Source organism: Pongo pygmaeus, chromosome 16, assembly GCF_028885625.2.
Source record: "Pongo pygmaeus isolate AG05252 chromosome 16, NHGRI_mPonPyg2-v2.0_pri, whole genome shotgun sequence".
NCBI lineage: Eukaryota > Metazoa > Chordata > Mammalia > Primates > Hominidae > Pongo > Pongo pygmaeus.
In genome coordinates, this window is record NC_072389.2 from 56,237,076 (window position 1) to 56,257,863 (window position 20,788).

Genomic DNA, 20,788 nt, shown 5'->3' on the forward strand with positions numbered 1-20,788 from the left:
TTAGACATGAAGTCTTTGCCCATGCCTGCGTCCTGAATGGTGTTGCCTAGGTTTTCTTCTTGGGTTTTTATGGTTTTAGGTCTAACATTTAAGTCTTTAATCCATCTTGAATTAATTTTTGCATAAGGTGTAAGGAAGGGATCCAGTTTCAGCTTTCTGGATATGGCTAGCCAGTTTTCCCAGCACCATTTATTAAATAGGGAATCCTTTCCCCATTTCTTGTTTTTGTCAGGTTTGTCAAAGATCAGATGGTTGTAGATGTGTGGTATTATTTCTGAGGGCTCTGTTCTGTTCCATTGGTCTATATCTCTGTTTTGGTATCAGTACCATGCTGTTTTTGTTACTGTAGTCTTGTAGTGTAGTTTGAAGTCAGGTAGGGTGGTGCCTCCAGCTTTGTTCTTTTGGCTTAGGATTGACTTGGCAATGTGGGCTCCTTTTTGGTTCCATATGAACTTTAAAGTAGTTTTTTCCAATTCCATGAAGAAAGTCATTGGTAGCTTGATGGGATGGCATTGAATCTGTAAATTACCTTGGGCAATATGGCCATTTTCACGATATTGATTCTTCCTACCCATGAGCATGGAATGTTCTTCCATTTGTTTGTATCCTCTTTTATTTCTTTGAGCAGTGGTTTGTAGTTCTGCTTGAAGAGGTCCTTCACATTCCTTGTAAGTTGGATTCCTAGGTATTTTATTCTCTTTGAAGCAATTGTGAATGGGAGTTCACTCATGATTTGGCTCTCTGTTTGTCTGTTATTGGTGTATAAGAATGCTTGTGATTTTTGCACATTGATTTTTTATCCTGAGACTTTGCTGAAGTTGCTTATCAGCTTAAGGAGATTTTGGGCTGAGACAATGGGGTTTTCTAGATATACAATCATGTCATTTGCAAACAGGGACAATTTGACTTCCTCTTTTCCTGATTGAATACACTTTATTTCTTTCTCCTGCCTAATTGCCCTGGCCAGAACTTCCAACACTATGTTGAATAGGAGTGGTGAGAGAGGGCATCCCTGTCTTGTGTCCGTTTTCAAAGGGAATGCTTCCAGTGTTTGCCCATTCAGTATGATATTGGCTGTGGGTTTGTCATAAATAGCTCTTACGATTTTGAGATACATCCTATCAATACCTAATTTATTGAGAGTTTTTAGCATGAAGCGCTGTTGAATTTTGTCAAAGGCCTTTTCTGCATCTATTGAGATAATCATGTGGTTTTTGTCTTTGGTTCTGTTTATATGCTGGATTACGTTTATTGATTTTCATATGTTGAACCAGCCTTGCATCCCAGGGATGAAGCCCACTTGATCATGGTGGATAATCTTTTTGATGTGCTGCTGGATTTGGTTTGCCAGTATTTTATTGAGGATTTTTGCATTGATGTTCATCAGGGATATTGGTCTAAAATTCTCTTTTTTTGTTGTGTCTCTGCCAGGCTTTGGTATCAGGATGATGCTGGCCTCATAAAATGAGTTAGGGAGGGTTCCTTCTTTTTCTATTGATTGGAATAGTTTCAGAAGGAATGGTACTAGCTCCTCCTTGTACCTCTGGTAGAATTCAGCTGTGAATCCGTCTGGTCCTGGACTTTTTTTGGTTGATAGGATATTAATTACTGCCTCAATTTCAGAACTTGTTATTGGTCTATTCAGGGATTCGACTTTTTCCTGGTTTAGTCTTGGGAGGCTGTATGTGTCCAGTAATTTATCCATTTCTTCTAGATTTTCTAGTTTATTTGCGTAGAGGTGTTTATAGTATTCTCTGATGGTAGTCTGTATTTCTGTGGGATTGGTGGTGATATCCCCTTTATCATTTTTTATTGCATCTATTTGATTCTTCTCTTTTTTTCTTTATTAGTCTTGCTAGCGGTTATCAATTTTGTTGATCTTTTCAAAAAACCAGCTCCTGGATTCACTGATTTTTTGAAGGGTTTTTTGTGTCTCTATCTCCTTCAGTTCTGCTCTGATCTTAGTTATTTCTTGCCTTCTGCTAGCTTTTGAATGTGTTTGCTCTTGCTTCTCTAGTTCTTTTAATTGTGATGTTAGGGTGTCAATTTTAGATCTTTCCTGCTTTCTCTTGTGGGCATTTAGTGCTATAAATTTCCCTCTACACACTGCTTTAAATGTGTCCCAGAGATTCTGGTATGTTGTGTCTTTGTTCTCATTGGTTTCAAAGAACTTCTTTATTTCTGCCTTCATTTCGTTATGTACCCAGTAGTCATTCAGGAGCAGGTTGTTCAGTTTCCATGTAGTTGAGCGGTTTTGAGTGAATTTCTTAATCCTGAGTTCTAGTTTGATTGCACTGTGATCTGAGAGACAGTTTGTTATAATTTCTGTTCTTTTACATTTGCTGAGGAGTGCTTTACTTCCAACTAGGTTTTCACATAATTTTCAAAGGGAGAGACACACTTGTGACAATATGTTTTAATATAATGGTTTAGAAAGGTTTTTAAAAGCTAAATTGTATGGGCTGTTGTTTCAGTGGTTTCTATTTATTGCTCTTAAGGTATTTATATTGTACAGTATGTTCTTTAAGGGCTTACCTACCTTCCAAGACAGCATAAAATGTGTACAAGCTTTATACGTAGTAATAATATGTGTTATTGCTACATATTATATATATATATTTAGAAGCATATTAGAATTTATACATCTAGGTTGATGTTTAACATATCATTCTACATTCCTCATTCTTCTGATAAATATATCTTGTAACCGTCTAACTGGAACATTGATAGATATAGAGGTGAACATAAAATAAGGTGATTGATTTCACCTGAGGAAGCCATATAGTTGGTCACCCAGTGAAGGCATATACAGATGCCCCTCAATTTATGATGGGGTTACATTCTGATAAACCCATTATAAATTGAAAATATCGTAAGTCAGAAGTGATCTACCAAACACCAGATCTATGTCTAGAACTCAGTTCTGCTGATCATTGGCCCATTATTGTTTATTATTTTATTTTTTTATTATTTTTTTTTGAGACGCAGTTTCACTCTTACTGCCTAGGCTGGAGTGCAGTGGCACGATCTTGGCTCACTGCAACCTCCGCCTTCTGGGCTCAGGCAATTCTTCCGCCTCAGCCTCCCGAGTAGCTGGGATTACAGGCTCCCACCACCACACCTGGCTAATTTTTTGCATTTTTAGTAGAGATGAGTTTCACCATGTTGGCCAGGCTGGTCTCAAACTACTGGCCTCAAGTGATCCACCCACCTCGGCCTCCCAAAGTGCTGGGATTACAAGCATGAGCCACTGTGCCCAGCCTATTTATTATTTTATTAGCTCATTATTATCTCTGCATTGCAAGAGAATATCCTATCACATATTGCTAGCCTGGGAAAAGATAAAAGTTCAAAATCTGAAGTATGGTTTCTACGAAACTCTATTGCTTTCACACCATTGGAAAGCCAAAAAATCATTAAATTGAACTTTTGTAAGTCAGGGACCATCCGTAGTCACCTATGGAAGCTGTATACTTTGCTCAAAATGCTTTCAGAGTTTCTTTCCAGCCACCTTGAAAATTGGTGAGCATTTGTTAAAATGTCTTATTTGGAGCCAAATTTCATCCTTGTTAGGTATACTTTGATTTTGGAAACATAATTAGTTACCTTTAGAAATATAATTAAGTGAATAAAATGAGATGACATTTGTAAGTACATAGTACAGCCCAGTTCATAGTAAGTGATTGATAAATGGTAGTTGCTGTTATTAATAATGATTGTCATTACCATCATTGTCTTCATTACCCAAGAGGTGAGTTTACCAGATAATATTCGCGATCAATCTGTATAATTTTGGTCAATATTCTGATGCGACAATAAAGTAAGGAAATGGCTTTCTTGTTTGGGAAGAAGCTGCATCTAATAGAGTTAAAAATGTTTTAAGTAATGACCGCATTGTTGGAATAAATGTGATAAAATCTCAAAAGTGACAACTTTAAAGGATGACATTTGAATTTTGAGTTCTTCTGTGTTTATTAAGAAATCAGTCATCTTATTTTATGTTCATCCTTACATTTGTCAGTTGTTCAATGAAATGGTTACAAGTATTTATCAGAAGAAAGATACTAATAATAGATCATGAGGAATGTAGAATATGTTGAATGAAATGGCATGAGTTCAAATTCTTTTTCTTATCTTTTTTTTTTTTTCTGCTCTGTTAACCTCCTTATTTTCTTTCCCAGATGTTTAATTTTGGTACTCCAAGCGTGGGAGCAGATATTGTTTGTGGGCATTTGATGATGGAGGTGACAGCAATTAAGTGTCCCAAACAGGGACCAAAGGGACAAGGGAAAGAGACAGGAACCCTTCAAACCCAGGGAGGAACTTACACACTTTTACCTGCACAACAGGTGACAGCATCTGCTACTATAGTACTGAACTAGGATCTGGGGGCTGTGACAGGGCCTTGTAAGTGCTGTACATATACATCTACTACCCTCAGAGAAATGACATTTGGCAAAACTGCTAAGGAATTATATAATATATGCTGCATTATTGTGAAATGGAAGATAAGGGATGAATTTAAAATTTATTTCCAAAGAGGACCTCAGCTCACACATTATTTCAGAAGAGGAACATAGTAATTGGCAAGGTGAATCATCTTAGAGGGAAGAAAGTTGCTCTTTTACAGTCCCTGGCAACCTGAGAATAAAGTAGTAGCAAATCTAATTTATAATTTCTTACCTGGCAGCACCCTATCTCAAATGGGAATTCCTAGAGCTGAGTTAAGGTACATCCCTAGTCTTTTGAAGGTTAGTTACTTGGTCGGAATTTACATCTATGTTTGAATGGTCTGAATAAAAACAATACAAGGGCACACCATAGAAAACCATGTATTATATAATGGTATTGTCAAAATCCGGGCAAAGATGACTCATATTTAAAAATATTCTTTTTCTAATGTTTCATGTAATTAAGAAGCATATTTTTTATATGAAATGGGCTTATGTTGCTTTCTTATGTATTTTCCCATTTTTATTATTTATTTAATTTACTATTATTATTATTATTATTATTATTATTATTTGAGACAAGTCTTGTTCTGTCACCCAGACTGGAGAGCAGTGACATGATCTTGGCTCACTGCATCCTCTGCTTCCTGGGTTCTAGTGGTTTCTCCCGGGTTCTCATGCCTCAGACTTTGAATGTGGAGTACACATTCAAAGCCGGGATTACAGATGCCTGCCACCATGCCCTGCTAATTTTTATGTTTTTAGTAGAGGCGGGGTTTTGCTAAGTTGGCCAGGCTGGTTTTGAACTCCTGGGCTCAAGTGATCCGCCTGCCTCAGCATCAGTGCTGGCGTTACAGGTGTGAGCTACTGCACCTGGCCATATTTTCCCACTTTTTAGATGGTCTGTATGTATGCGTAACAGAATATTTGTGTCGATCATAAGTATGTATGCAGATGAAGTAAATAAGAAAATAAGAAAAATCTTTAAAATAGTTTGAGGCTCCTTTTAGGCTCCTTTTGTATCTCCTGCCCCTTTTTGCCAGTTGTGGATTGAGTTCCCTGGGAAGCACATTCTGTGATGGCATTTAGTATGCAGAATAATTAGGAGTGTCATTGGAATCAACATCTATAGAAGGAAGGAAAAAGAAGCAGGTTTGGGCAGAAGTTAAGATGCAATGCATTGCCAGTGACAACCTCTGCTGACCCCATGGGGAGCTCTGGAGCTGGAATGACCCTTCAGAGTTGTGCTGAGTTGGACCGAGATGGATGGCAAGGACTTTATACTTCCATTCATCCATCACTGGATGTAGGCTGCCTTGGAAGGGGCGTGATCTTGCGTGAAGTAGCCCTCTGCAGCTCAGGCAATCCCTGAAGGGGCTGAGAGATGACAGCATTCCCAACAGCTGGTCAACAGTCCTTCATTGAAGAGGGATCCGGATGGAGCAGCCCATTGTCCTCCACATCGGCCTTTTGTTGTTGTTGTTAAACTACTATTTAAATCATTGATTAGTAAAATTTAGGGACTTGTTCTCTCTTTTTTTTTAAATAAAGGTAATATTTTGGTTAAAGGGACTGTACAGATACTATAATACTATTGTGGGTATTCATGAATTCCCTAGAGGTGCTTCTTTTGAGAATTCTATTCTAGAAATGGTAGGGGTTATTTTAGTGGTTCCCATGACCACTTGGGATCTGCTTATGGCAAGTACAACCAATTTTTGTCTAAGAGGTTTATTATAACTTTTTTTTTCTTTAGAAAACTCTTTCAGAACCTGGAGGAAGAAAGGGGGAAGTGAAGATATTTGTAAAGGGATACTCAGCAGTAAAAATCACTGAGAAGGAATGAACCAATTCCCTTTAGGGCATTTTTTATTAACATTCAAATTTTCCTTTAGCTACTTACTTCTTAGTAGCATTAATTCTTCACTCAGTATGAAGTGTAATTACCTGTTTTTGTTTTGTTTTGGGCTCAAAATCACATTGATCATGATTCCAACAATTTCAATATTAATAATAATTAGTAGAAATATTTCTGAGTCTTCCTTTTTGTTCATTTCATGATCAACTCATCTTGTAGTAGAAATGATTTTTTTTAAATGCCATTTTGGACCATGACAGAGATGCTTAAATGAGTCAAGTGCCAAGGACACATAGTTCTTTTTTTTTTTTTTTTTTTTTAACTCCGGTGTTATTGAGATATAATTGCCAAATAAACATTGTATAGTTGACCCTTGAACAATATGGGTTAAACTGTGCAGGTCCACTTAATACACAGATTTCTTCAATAAATATATTGGAAAAAGTTTTTCAGACTTGAGACAATTTGAAAAAACTTCCCAACAAACCATGTACCCTAGGAATATCAAAAAATTAAGAAACAATCAGATTGTCAGGAATACATAAAAATATATATAGATACTAGTGTATGTATTAATTGACTGTTTATGTTATTAGTAAGGCTTCCAGTCAACAGTAGGCTGTTAGTAGTAAAGTTTTGGAGGAGTCAAAAGTTACATGTGGATTTTTGACAACACAAGGAGTCAGTGCCCCAACCCTCTCCATTTTTCAAGGGTCATTGGTATGTATTTAAGGCGTGCTATGTGATGTTTTGATATACATTGTGAAGTGATTACCACAATCAAACTAATTAATGGACACATAGCTCTTATATGAGAATAATAGAGATGATCCTTGGCTATTTTAGTCCGCACTTATTAGTCACTCCAGATTCATAACTGCAACTTTTGTGACAACATTAGGATTCTAAATTTGGCCCTGGACTTACTGCCTAGATGCCTTGTTTAGGCTTTTTGGGTAGGACACCTGGCTCCTAAACAATATTTTAATTCTTTTTCAACTCAGGTGTAAAAATTCGTCAGCCTCAGGCTTTTTCCCAAAATCTTACTTTTTTCTTTTTTAGATAAAACTTCATTGCATTTTGATAAAAGTACACTTAATAATAGTTGAAACTGTCGCTATGTGCATAGTGAGAAAAATCTTTTGGATTAAAAGTAAATTTATGGGGAGCGTGTATTCAGGGCAACTTGAATTTATGTTTCCTGGGTTGTAAAACTAAAGAAAAAATAAAATGTAAATTTATACATAGGAGTACATTTGAATGATGTTTTTGCTTTTAATAGGATTTTACTTAATGAATTTATATAGGTTTAATTCCTTCATATTGCTAAGAAATTTCAATCATTTCTCATCTTTAACCCATCAGAATTAAAGGTATTTTTGAAAAGTCAATGGAGGAAAGAAACTGATTTACAGTAGTTCTATTTTTGTATAACTTAAGCAATTAAGTGAAAATTAAATGCTCTGAAATTTTTAACTAAGTCTGGAGTTCTGCAGCCTTAAATCAAATCCTTTGACTGGAGGGTGGAGGGATGTTGGCTATAACTAAAATAAAATCTAGAGATCAAGGTTTTACTTCTGGTATATAGAATATAATGTGACAGTTGTTTTTAAAAGGCCATGGGCATTGATATGTTTTGAAAGAATGCCTCAAGAAAGTAACTATTAGCAGTTATTTAAGTTGACTTGATTTTATTATCAACCTCCTTAGGACAAATAGCTTGAAGCTGGAAGGTATAAAGAAATTGTGGGGGAAAGAAGGCTATCTTCCCAAGAAGGAAAGCAAAACTGGTGATGAAAGTGGAGCTCTGCCTATTCCTCAAGAGAGTATAATGGAGAATGTAGATCAAGCTGTAACTAAAAAGGATCAATCTCAAGTTCTTACCCAATCTAAAGAGGAGAAAGAAAAGCAGCTGCTGGCATCATCATTATTTGTTGGTCTAGGATCAGAAAGTACGATCAACCTGGTAAGTAATCGGTTCTATTCGTGTAAGAATCTTTGTCATCTGTTTGTACAAAAAAAAACTGGCTCTATAAAAGCTCCTGGCTGTCATCTATATGTATAGTGAAAAGTGGCTTCCCCAGTTCTTACTCACCATCATTTCCCAGCTCCAGAACCACTAATGACACACCTTTTTATATTCCTGAAAGAGAAAATGCAGTTGGCTCAACTTGAGTTGTCTCTGTAGCCCAGTCAGTGGACAAGGGTCAGGCCCCAAATAAGGTTACAGGTATGACCACAGCCACTCTCACCCCTGTAGGTGGACGGGGCAGTTCTCAAAGGGAAGGGGGGTGAATAATAATCGTTCAACAGTATTGATATATCTTTGTAAAAAGTACTCCTCAAAATTGTATTACATAAATTGTATTCTCCCAGAACATTATTCAGCTCTAAGAATGATCAATAATATTGCTTTGTAAAATGAAAAAATACTTAAATGATATATTAAACAAAAAGTACAGAGTATAAAGTTTTATTTATACCTTGTTTATACCTAAGGCTGAAAGGAATTATACAAAAATGATCATTATATTCAAATATTAAGATTATGATTTTTAAACTTTTTATACTGAGAAATTATTTTCTTAGTAAAAGAATGACAAGTTGGAGTGAAGGACAGGTGCTGTTTTTGAGCATCTGAGAATACCATGTAATGTATCCTCCTTTTGGTGGCTAATGAACCCACCTTGTACAAAATTTTGATTAGAGTGACATCCCAGGTCTTTCATCCTCCTCCTCCCATGGTGAAATTTCCCCTTCATTCCTGTCAGTACCAGGACAGATGGTATGCCATACTATATACTCTTTATCTTTGTCTCTTTCTTTTCTAGACTCACCAGTCTAGATCCTATTTCTGTCAGACTTGATATTCTCTCTTAAGAAAAAACAGATTCAGCCTAAAAATATTAATAATTAATGTATCTTAATATTTTCCGAGTTGACATTTGCAGATCAGCAGTAAAGTGACTGATCTTGGGCTTTTGAGTTGTTCTGGCAGGCTGTGATGAGAGGGTGGGTACCAGTGGAATGCTCTGGTAAGAGCACACCAAAGTCAGATTACACCCAGGCTCATGGAGCCCTGGTTTGTGAACCTCATTGCTGGTATAGAAGTATTCCTGCCTATTTAACAAGTGCATAGCTTTCAGTTAGATTTTTTCCTCAGGAGGACATTCAGGGTGATATTAGATTTTTTATGGTGAGTTTGAAATTGGAAATGTTATTAAGATGTTTTTTCTATTAATGATGCTAAATCCTTTTAGGCTTACCCCTTATAATTCCCCCTCATTCTCACCCAGCTATCACTGAAGAGTAGAAAAAGGAGTGTATTTCTCTGTTTTATGAGACCCTGAATTCCGTCAGGAATTGTGTTGTAACTTAGATGCATAAAGAAGGAGGAACAGTTAACAATGACATAAAATTAGCATGTATCCTCTCACTTCTCAGCCCTGACCCTTCCTCTGATACTGGGGCAAAGCAGACAGGATTGGGACTAACTGAATGTGCTCCTTCTGTGTCATGCCTCATTTTGGATGGCTGTTTTTCTTCAGGAATCCTGTTCTCTACTGATTTTTCTTACGTTTAGCGTTCTCAGTTTCTTAGCATTCTCAGTTACATACATCAAGGCTCTATTGATGTATTTCATTTTAACTAGCTTTTATTTTTAGGTCTGTGATCCATTTTGAATGAATTTTTTATATCACTTTAGAAAGGCCAAGGTTTATTATTTTTTTCACCCTTGGCTTCTTATTTCACCTTCTTTTTTTTTTTTTCTTTTGAGACAGAGTCTTACTCTGTTACCCAGGCTGGAGCGCAGTGGCATGATATTGGCTCACTGCAACCTCTGCCTCAATTTGCCTGTCTCAGCCTCCCCAGTAGCTGGGATTACAGGCATGTGCCGCCACGCCCAGCTAATTTTTGTATTTTTAGTAGAGATGGGGTTTCACCCTGTTGGCCAGGCTGGTCTCAAACTCCCTACTTCAAGTGATTCGCCACCCTTGGCCTCTCACAGTGCTGGGATTACAGGTGTGAGCCGCCATGCCCAGCCTCACCTTCATTTTTAAGACATTTTTTTCTGAGTATGCAGTGCTAAACTGTTTCTTTTCTTCAAGCATTTTAACAAAGATGTCACTACAGTGTCTTCTGGCGTGTATAGCTTCTGAATAATAGCAGACTGACAGTGCAGAAGAAAAGATCATTAAACTTGAAGACAAAGTAATAGAAACTATCCAAAATGAAACATAGACCAAAAAAAAAGAGCAGAAAAGACCAAAAAAAAAGAAAAAGGGAACAGAGAGCATCAGTGACCTGGGGGACAGTAACAAGCAGTCTAATATGCATCTTTTTTTTTTTTTTTTTTTTGAGACAGAATCTTGCTCTGTTACCCAGGCTGGAGTGCAGTGTCATGATCTCAGCTCACTGCAACCTCTGCCTCCCAAGTTCAAGCAATTCTCCCACCTCAGTCTCCCGAGTAGCTGGGATTACAGGCATGCGCTACCACACCTGGCTAATTTTTTTTTTTTTTTTTTTCAGTAGAAACGGGGTTTCACCATGTTGGCCAAGCTGGTCTCGAACTACTGGCCTCAAGTGATCCGCCTGCTTCAGCCTCCCAAAGTGCTGGGATTACAGATGTGAGCCACCATGCCTGACCTCTAATACACATCTACCTTGAGTCCCATTACTACAGAAAATAACTACTATTTGATAGTTATTAGTAACTATCGAAAATAACTACAGTAGTTTTTGTGCCCCCTTGTTTTTGTGTTAATAAAATGTTCTTATTTGGTGACTTCTGAATTTGGAGGTAAGAGACAAAAATCATCTGTTCAGAGTTGGAAGAAGGTGTTGGGGCTTGAGGAGAGTGACAGAGAAGATATGAAAAGGGAACTAGAATTCTGGTCAACTAGAATCATGTAAAGGATGCGGTGTAGTGTCAAAGCCCCCGCCGTGGGGGGTGGAGGTGGAGAGTAGTGCCAGTCTACTGCACTGATTCTAAATAGAACTTTGCGAGGCAAGGGAACACTTGAACCATCACTCCTCTTACATAGATTCACAGACCATTCTTCAGAAAGTTTAGACCAACGATGTCAAGTTTGCCATTCTATCTCCTGAATGTGTAGCAAACATCACTAGTCAGTTATTGAATTCTTTCCTGCTGAGTGTTCCAGTCAGCTACTGCCAGTTAATTCTTGAGGTAAAACTGGTTTTTCTTTCTGCTTACTAACTTATAGGCCATGAAATCATGATTATTATAGATGACTAAAACAGAGGTTGGGTCATCCCTGCATTCAAGAGTAACTTAGGCTTATACAGAACAACTATGGCAACTCAAAAAATGGCTAAGTTTCTTACTGTTTTTTAATTTGTTCAGTTCTATACTCTAGTATTCTGAAATCTAACAAGTTTTTTGGTTCATGACTGACTTTTTGACCTTATTTCTTTTTCTGATTCCATGTGTTTTTTATGAGAAATAAGATTTAGCTAATAGTTCAAAGTTATATAGCTGTCAGGATTTTAGGGCTTAACATTTTATTTATCTCTGATTCTTTGCTAATTTATTCTTTATATATAGAACCTTAGCAAATTGTTGTATTGCCGACTTGAAATTATAGATGAATGCTTAAAACTCATGACTAGTAGAATGATTTCTTTTTATATTATTATGTTTTATTTTTGCAGCTGGGAAAAGCAGATACTGTCTCTCACAAGTTCAGAAGGAAATCAAAAGTCAAAGAAGCTAAAAGTGGCGAAACAACCAGTACTCATAATATGACCTGTTCTTCATTTAGTTCTTTGTCAAATGTGGCATATGAAGACGATTATTATTTGAATACTTTGCACGATAGAGGAGGCAAAGAATTAAAGAAATTTTCTCTCAATTCGGAACTTTTGGATTCTAAGTCACTCACAGAACTGCCCTTGGTTGAGAAATTCTCATATTGTAGTCTGTCTACACCTTCATTGTTTGCTAATAACAACATGGAAATTTTTCACCCTCCTCAGTCTACTGCAGCCTCAGTTGCCAAGGAAAGCTCTTTAGCTTCATCGTTTTTGGAAGAAACTACTGAATACATACACTCAAATGCTGTGGAAGTCTGTAATAATGAAACTATATCAGTGTCTTCTTATAAAATTTGGAAAGATGATTGTTTATTGATGGTCTGGTCAGTCACTAATAAGAGTGGTTTGGAATTGAAAAGTGCTGACTTAGAAATTTTTCCTGCAGAAAATTTCAAGGTAAAATTTAAAGGTATTATTGTTGTATTTTCAGTGTGTATTTTGTGTTCTCTTTTCCTTTGCTCTTTAAATGTCTCCTTCACTTTTGTCATAAACACTAAAACGAAATTCTCAAATTATTTAGCAAAGTGGAAGATTAAGGAGTAAGGATATTGAAGAATAAATATGTATACTGTTTACTTCTTTCTCTCACCAATTTATTTTTATATACCGAGTGCTCAGACATCAGTTCTCTTTCTTCCCTAGCTCTGACAGATTGCCATTGTGATTGCTGGAAGTATGTTTAATTGCATTATTGTATGGATGTCCTTGGTGGAGTTATAATGAGATTTGACCAGTATATTTATCTTCCACAAAACTGGCCCAGTTTCTTCTATGACCTAGAATGTTTTGAGTGGGATATTGTCTGGGCTACTGACCAGAGCAAAAATTCCTGATACTAGATGTGCTTCAGAATCACCTGTGGAGCCGGGCGCGGTGGCTTATGCCTGTAATCCCAGCACTTTGGGAGGCTGAGGTGGGTGGATCACGAAGTCAGGAGTTTGAGACCAGCCTGACCAACATGGTGAAGCCCTGTCTCTACTAAAAATACAAAAATTAGCTGGGCATGGTGGTGCACACCTGTAATCCCAGCTACTCAGGAGGCTGAGGCAGGAGAATTGCTTGAACCTGGGAGGTGGAGGTTGCAGTGAGCCAAGATTGCACCATTGCACTCCAGCCTGGGTGGTGACAGAGTGAGACTCCATCTCAAAAAAAAAAAAAAAAAAAAAAAAGAATCACCTGTGGAACTTAAAAAAACAGACCAAACCCTTCCCAGTTGCTTTAACTCTACCACCAGAGCTTGAGGGTAGAGACTGAGAATAGATGACACCTGTATTTGTATTTATATTTATATTTAAATTCTTTTAAAAATTATTTGAAAACTCTCCTATCTTTAAAAACCCAGGACCAGCCAGGACATTTACAGTTTTAACTGTAATGCCATTTGTTAACATAATTTTGACCTGTGTACAATTTTATGTCATTATCTGTTCTAGTGAATTTTTCTCGAGTGAAGTTGTCAGTTGTCTTCATAATGTAGTTTGTTATTAACTTCCCATATTAGTATGATTTGTGCCACTTCAATTAAATAGAAAATTGGTAGTCATGTAATAGTCTGTATTGATCCCTTCCTTCTTCAACACTTTTATTACTTTTATTTGCAGGTCACTGAGCAACCTGGATGCTGTTTGCCTGTAATGGAAGCAGAAAGCACCAAAAGCTTTCAATATAGTGTGCAGATAGAAAAACCTTTTACAGAAGGAAATCTTACTGGTTTTATTAGTTATCATATGATGGATACTCATTCTGCTCAGCTGGAATTTTCTGTAAACTTATCACTATTAGATTTCATTAGGTAAATGTTTTGTGAAATGTTAATTCAAGTTGTTAATTCACCAACTATTTTTTAGACCTCTTCTCTGGATGGAGGCACTATGTTGGGTGCCAGGGAGTATAACAGTTAAAAACTACACCCAGTTCCTACCTTAGAGGAATTTCTAGTCTATGGAGGAGACATGGAGCAATTACATAAATACATGTGTAATTATGAATTGTGCTATGAAGAGAAAATAAGTGGTACAATGAGGGATTATAATGAGAGACCTGATTTAGGTTGGAGTTGGTTGGTGACCTGGAAAAGCTTGTGAGAAAAAGTATTATTTAAACTAAATAACTCTGAAGATTCTGCATGGCTTTTAAAAGTTTCTCTCATTTGTATTTTATTCAATTATTTCATAAAATTTGTTTGTTAAGCTTTAGAGAAATGTAAGAAAATTGCTCGACATAGTTATTAAACTTTTATTAAACATGCAGTTTTTACCATTATACTAAGCACTGTGCAGTGTTACCAAAATAATTGAAAACAATATCTTACCTGCTCTAATTTTGTTTTATAAATGTATTGTACTGTTTTTGAACATTAGAAATATGAAGGCTGCCTGAACCCAGAATGCAGAATACCAATGAATATCTCTATATATTTTTTTAACCTCCACATGTCACTTCTGTTACAATACAATGCTCTCATTTTTGTTCATTCTTTTTTTTTTTTTTTTTTTGAAACAGGGTCTTGCTGTGTCACCGAGGCTGGAATGCAGTGGCACACTATGGCTCACTGTAGCCTCGACCTCCCAGGCTCAATTGATCCTCCCACCTCAGGCTGCTGAGTAGCTGGGACTACAGGAATTAGCTGTGTCACCATGCCAGCTAATTTTTGTGTTTTTTGTAGAGATAGGGTTTTGCCATGTTGCTCAGGCTAGTCTCAAACTCTTGTGCTCAAGCGATCTGTCTGCCTCGGCCTCCCAAAGTGCTGGGATTAGGGACGAGGGCTACCATGCCCAGCTTTGCCCATTCTTTAAAGTCTTTTAGTAATAACATAACTGTCAGTCTATTACAGTACTGTATGCCTGTGGTGCTGATAGGATAAAATCCAGCCTTCAAAAAACTTACATTGTGTGATTGTGGAGGTCTCCTGAACCATTTAAAAAATGTGTTTGTTAAAATTCTTACTTTTGGTCTAATTTACTTAAGGTGCTAGATCTTTGTATTCATGTTCTTTTTCATAACTTTGATAGAGAATCCCATTATCCCCAAATTCAAAGTAAATATGAAAGAAAAATTCTGTATTATATTTGAATGATTTATGAAATTACTTGGTAAAATCTTACTGGAATGACTAGTAGAAAGAGAGATAACTGAGTGATTTATTGAAATGATATTTTAAATTTAATGATATACCTGCTTTCAGTATTTTCATCAGGTTGGAGGATGATACTAACCATTTTTAGCATATTTGGTTTAAAGACATAAATCTTATGGGACCCAGATTTACAATGATTTTGTTTTATTCTCATGAGGCATTTGAAATTTGTTTGTTTAGAATCATTTCACTGTTTTTGACATATATCTAATTTTAAAAATTATTTTCAGACCATTAAAAATCTCAAGTGAAGACTTTGGGAAACTCTGGTTATCCTTCGCAAATGATGTGAAACAAAATGTAAAAATGTCAGAATCTCAAGCTGCACTTCCTTCTGCACTAAAGACTCTGCAACAGAAACTAAGACTCCATATTATTGAGGTTATAGGTTCGTAGAATTATAAAAAGGCTATTCTGTGTTTATAGGAGCTTTCTTATAATTGGAACACAAATCAACTCATACAAGTATCAGATTTCTTAGAGCTTTATTTCCTATTGTGACTGTCTTTCAGATGAATGTGTTTTTCAGACTGTATTAAATAATTTTTTATTGGAAAATATACATACATAAAATATACCATTTTAACAATTTTTAAACATATAGTTAAGTGGCATTAAGTATATTTACACTGTTGTGCAACTATCACCATCATCTATCTTCAGAAGTTTTTTATCTTCCTCAACTGGAACACTATACCCATTAAACACTAACTCTGCCTTTCCCCTTCCTCTCCACCTCTTGGCAACTACCATTTTACCTCTTGTCTCTATGAACTTGACTATGTTAAGTACCTTATATAAGTGGAATCATACAATACTTGTCCTTTCGTATCTGGCTTATTTCACTGAGCATGATATCTTCAAGGTTGATCCATGTTGTACAATGTGTCCGAATTTTAATGTGATACATTTTGTTTATCCATTTGTCTGTAAATGGATACTTGGGGTACTTCCACTTTTTGGCTATCGTGAGTAATGCTGCTATGAACAGGGTTATACGACTACCTGTTTGTGTCCCTGCTTTCAGTTCTTTATTTGGTTATATACCCAGAAGTGGAATTGGTGGATTATATGATAATTATAGGTTTAATTTTTCTTTTTTTGAGACAGAGGCTCACTTTGTTGCCCATGCTGGAGTACAGTGGTGCGATCTGAGCTCACTGCAACCTCCACCTTCCATGTTCAAGCTATTCTCGTGCCTCAGCCTCCCGAGTAGCTAGGACTATAGGTGTGTGGCACCATGCTCAGCTAATTTTTTGTATTTTTTAGTAGAGATGGGGTTTCACCATATTGCCCAGGCAGGTCTAGAACTCCTGAGCTTAAGTGATCTGCCCGCCTCAGCCTCCCAAAGTGCTGGGATTACAGGCGTGAACTACTGCACCTGGCCTAGATTTAATTCTTTGAGAAACCACCATATTATTTTCACAGCAACTACACCATTTTATATTCCCACCAGCAATGTACCAGGGTTTCAGTTTCTCCATATCTTCATCATCACTTGTTATTGTCTGTTTTTTTCTTTAATATTAGCCATCTTAATGGGTACGAAGTATAGTATCTCACTGTGTTTTCAATTTGCAGTCTCCTTAGTGATTAGTGATATTGAGTATCTTTTCATGTGCTTATTAGCCATTTGTGTATCTTCTTGGAGAAATGTCTGTTTAAGTCCTTTTGCATTAAATCATTTTTCACTTTTGTTTTGTTTTAGGCAATGAAGGGCTATTGGCCTGTCAGCTGCTCCCATCCATCCCCTGCTTACTGCATTGCCGAGTTCATGCAGATGTATTAGCCCTGTGGTTCAGATCCTCCTGCTCTACTCTTCCTGACTATTTACTGTATCAGTGTCAAAAGGTGATGGAGGGATCCTAGCAGAAGCCCTGCTAAATTTTACTCCGTCAAGATCAATGGTTTACATAGATAAACTTATTTACCAAAGTAAAAAGAACTCATGGTACTTCTAATGAAAATGGGGATTATTACAAGTGTGGTTTATATGTTTTCTTTATGATTCCTGGTCAAGAAAGATCCCCAAAACTGTATCCCTAACCTTTAACTCAGGATTGTACAGTATGTTTAGGTCCCTCAAAAAGTGACCTAAGCTAATGTTATAAACTGCTAATGATTTATATATCACTTAGTGTGTAGAGGGACTGAAAATATTTATTTTGTTATAAATAATTTTATAGCACGTTTACTCTAGTGCTAGCTAATTTGTAATAAAGCCAAGTCCCAGTTTTCTGCATTAAATGGAAGGGAGACATGAAATTGATAATCTCAAACTTAATTCATTTTGGCTTTGGAATGTAGTGTATGGTTTTTGGTAGGCAAGTCAATATTTTCGATTATGTTTTGCTTAGATCAGTGTTGAACTAAGTTGGCATAGCACACACTAACAGTTGTAGGAGATCCATGAGCATACTGGATATTGAGGGGATCCAATGTGTGATATATTTTTTATTATAGATAACTGTTACACATAATTTCAGATAATTTGGCTATAAAATTTGTCTGTTTTCCACTTGGATTTATTTTAAAATTCAAAGTAAATCACTCTATTCTTATTTTGAAAACTCAGAGCCATTTTCAAAATATCATATAGAAACAAAACCCATAAGAGCACACAGTAACAAAGCAAACAGATACAAAAATGACTTTTTAGTTATGACAGATATTTTAGTCGGTTACTACTTAGGTCCTTTTGGCAAATGAAAATTTGTGATTAGAGTATAAATGGCAAAGCTATCTTTTCCTGGCCTTTGAATCCACTAGTACTTAATGGATATAGCTGAAGCAGAGACTGTCTAAGTATAACATACAGGTTCTTCAGTAAAATATATCATTTTCATGTTATAGTTATGCCTGTGTGGCCTCTGTCAGAACTATTATCAGTAAAAGAGGTTAAGCCTATATATGAATGATGGACCAAAACCTTGAGGTTGTACATTAACTGAAATAGTATTTTATAAAATCTTACGGTGCTGTGGAAAATATTTATTATTTCACCTTTTCTGACACTTCACCATGGAGACTATTCAGGTAATACAATTTTAAGTCATTGCAGTTAATACTCTGGTTAATTGGTACTGTTAATCACCCAGGTCAGGAATTCTGATTTTAGGTTATCTCATTAATCATGGCTGATAAAGAAGCTAAGGGGATTCCCCAGAGCTAATAGATTTCATTAGTCATTTGTGTCAAGAGTTTTCCTCCCTAAAAACAAAAGCAGTATTTTCTTTCTCAATTAATTTTTAAGTTATTCATTAAAAAATATATAACATCTTAATTTTATTCTTTTAAAAACATACAGTGAAACCTTGCTACAAGAGTAATAAGTGACTGGAATTTCTTGCATAATAGGTTCCTCCTTTTGAATAGATCAGATTCATCCCCAGGCTCTCAGCAGTGTCATGATGAAATGAGTGTGCTGACTCCAGGGGTGCGGTGGACACTGGTAGCTAGCCTTATCAGCTCCCTTCTTATTCCTACCTCTGTCAGCAGCATCCCTCGCCCCTTACCTAATTCTGCTGTGACTCTAACAGAGAGGAAGTGCCTTCTCACTTTGCGAAGGAATGCAGCATGTCACAAAGGAGGTGCTCCAATTTTTTGTGTCCTTACTTCCCTATGTTTGCCTAGTTACTGAGGCTAGGTCGAGTGTGGAGCAATAGGTGTAAGGTGCTGAGAGCACATGGACAACTACCAGGGAGATCTGTTGCTTGGTTACAGGATGTATTCATGAGTGGTAGCTGCAGTTGTCGTGAGAGACATGCTTGGCATACAGAGCTGTCTAATGGGTGGGAGACATGTAATGGTAGATTTAGGGCTGGGAGCATGATTTTGGGTCTGCCCAAAGGAACATGCTGTCACTTTTGTTCTTTCTGACCCACTAAATAAAAAGTAGTGTAACAGGGTTTCTACTGAAATGTTTAGTAGAATGTTTACAGTTTTTATATTTTTATGATTTTAAAAACAATAATAGAAAAATAGATTTTAAGGAACTTCAGAGCAGTATATATTCTGTCTAAACTCATTGAATGTTTTAAGTTGTAAATCAGGTGTCCACCAACCTTTATTTTTGCATTACAGGAGATGTGACTATAAAGTAGGGAGTTTTTTTTTTTTTTTTGAGATGGAGTTTCACTCTTGTTGCCCAGGCTAGAGTGTAATGTAATGGTGCAATCTCGGCTCACTGCAACCTCTGCCTCCCAGGTTCAAGCGATTCTCCTGCCTCAGCCTCCCTAGTAGCTGGGATTACAGGCATGCACCACCACACCCGGCTAATTTTTTTGTATTTTTAGTAGAGACAGGGTTTCTCCATGTTGGTCAGGCTGGTCTCGAACTCCTGACCTCAGGTGATCTGCCCGCGTCAGCCTCCCAAAGTGCTGGGGTTACAGGCGTGAGCCACTGCGCCCGGCTAAATTATTTTTGTGGGTAGATTCATTCTCTTTACCTAATAGTCATAATTTAGTCAGTGAAGGGACAACATCTGGGGTAAGAACTATGGAGGAGATGCTCAGCTTTGTGAGTTTTGTGCCAGGCATCTTTGCTGAAAATGGAGATGGCAGCAAGTGTGAATCTGGGGGAATATAAGGGAAGACAGAAAAGCCTTAAGAGTAGACGGAGGAAAAAGAGTACCAGAATAGTCCCTGTGGAGGCAGGCAGATCAGAGCTCAGGGTTTGAAAGTGGGCCTGAGTAAGGGTCCTGCTAGAGAAACTGCAGATGGAAGCTGAGCAGTTACCAACTGCTAATGTGCCAAGTATACCAAGCACAGCATGTGTCCTGTAGAGGAGCATTATTTTAAACAATATTCTACTGTCATCTACAAAAATAATTGTGGTAAAAGTGTAGTATTTTATTTTTTCCTTTTATGTCAGCAATATTTTAAAATATTGATCTATCTTATATTTTTTTGGATAAATGTGGTATTTGCCTCATGATTGTGAGCCACTGAGAGTGCACTGAACCTATTCACACGTCTTTAAGATGTTTTGCTGTGTTAAAATTTTAGGAGAGAAAAGTACAAGTGAATAATTATTTAATAGGCATTTATTACTTTATTTTGGAGTTGAATTCTGTCATTTGAAAAAGTTCAGTAATGTAATAAATACAAAGTGATCTGTACCGTTTTTTGGTCTATGTTCTTTATTAACTAAGTAGCTGAATAATAAGTAATATTATTTAAACAATAATTTGGTAGACATCAGCTAAAAAGAGCAGGAGCAATTGGAATGGGATGAAAAGAATGATTTTTTCATTACAGCCCCCAAAGAATCTTGTCTCATTGGTTAAAAGTAAAGATATTGCTATTTCTCTTTCTGTATGATCGTCAGAGAGAACTTTGTGGGCTTCAGACAAGTTATAGCATGGATTGATTCTCAGGATGCCTGTCCTTATCTCCTGCTTTCACCTTAGGCTGACCAGAGCATTTAAAGCAGAGCATTGTTTCCGTCATGCCTTCCTTTATAGATGTCTGAAGATGCCAGAAACACAGTAAATCGATTAGAAAC

At 36.7% G+C, this 20,788-nt stretch overlaps 1 protein-coding gene across 4 annotated transcripts in view; it reads left to right on the top strand.

Annotated features, from left to right (window-relative positions):
• The window catches only part of AP4E1 (adaptor related protein complex 4 subunit epsilon 1), a 97,620-nt gene extending 77,218 nt beyond the window's left edge, over positions 1-20,402 (top strand). For all 4 annotated transcript variants that reach the window (XM_054451044.2, XM_063652237.1, XM_054451046.2 and 1 more), the window contains exons 17-21: positions 8,020-8,275; positions 11,986-12,543; positions 13,749-13,939; positions 15,514-15,671; positions 16,992-20,402. In XM_054451044.2, the coding sequence (XP_054307019.1) occupies positions 8,020-8,275; positions 11,986-12,543; positions 13,749-13,939; positions 15,514-15,671; positions 16,992-17,152 (1,324 nt within the window). In that variant the 3' untranslated portion in view covers positions 17,153-20,402. The remainder of the gene's footprint in view (positions 1-8,019; positions 8,276-11,985; positions 12,544-13,748; positions 13,940-15,513; positions 15,672-16,991) is intronic.
• Positions 20,403-20,788: the final 386 nt, after the last annotated feature.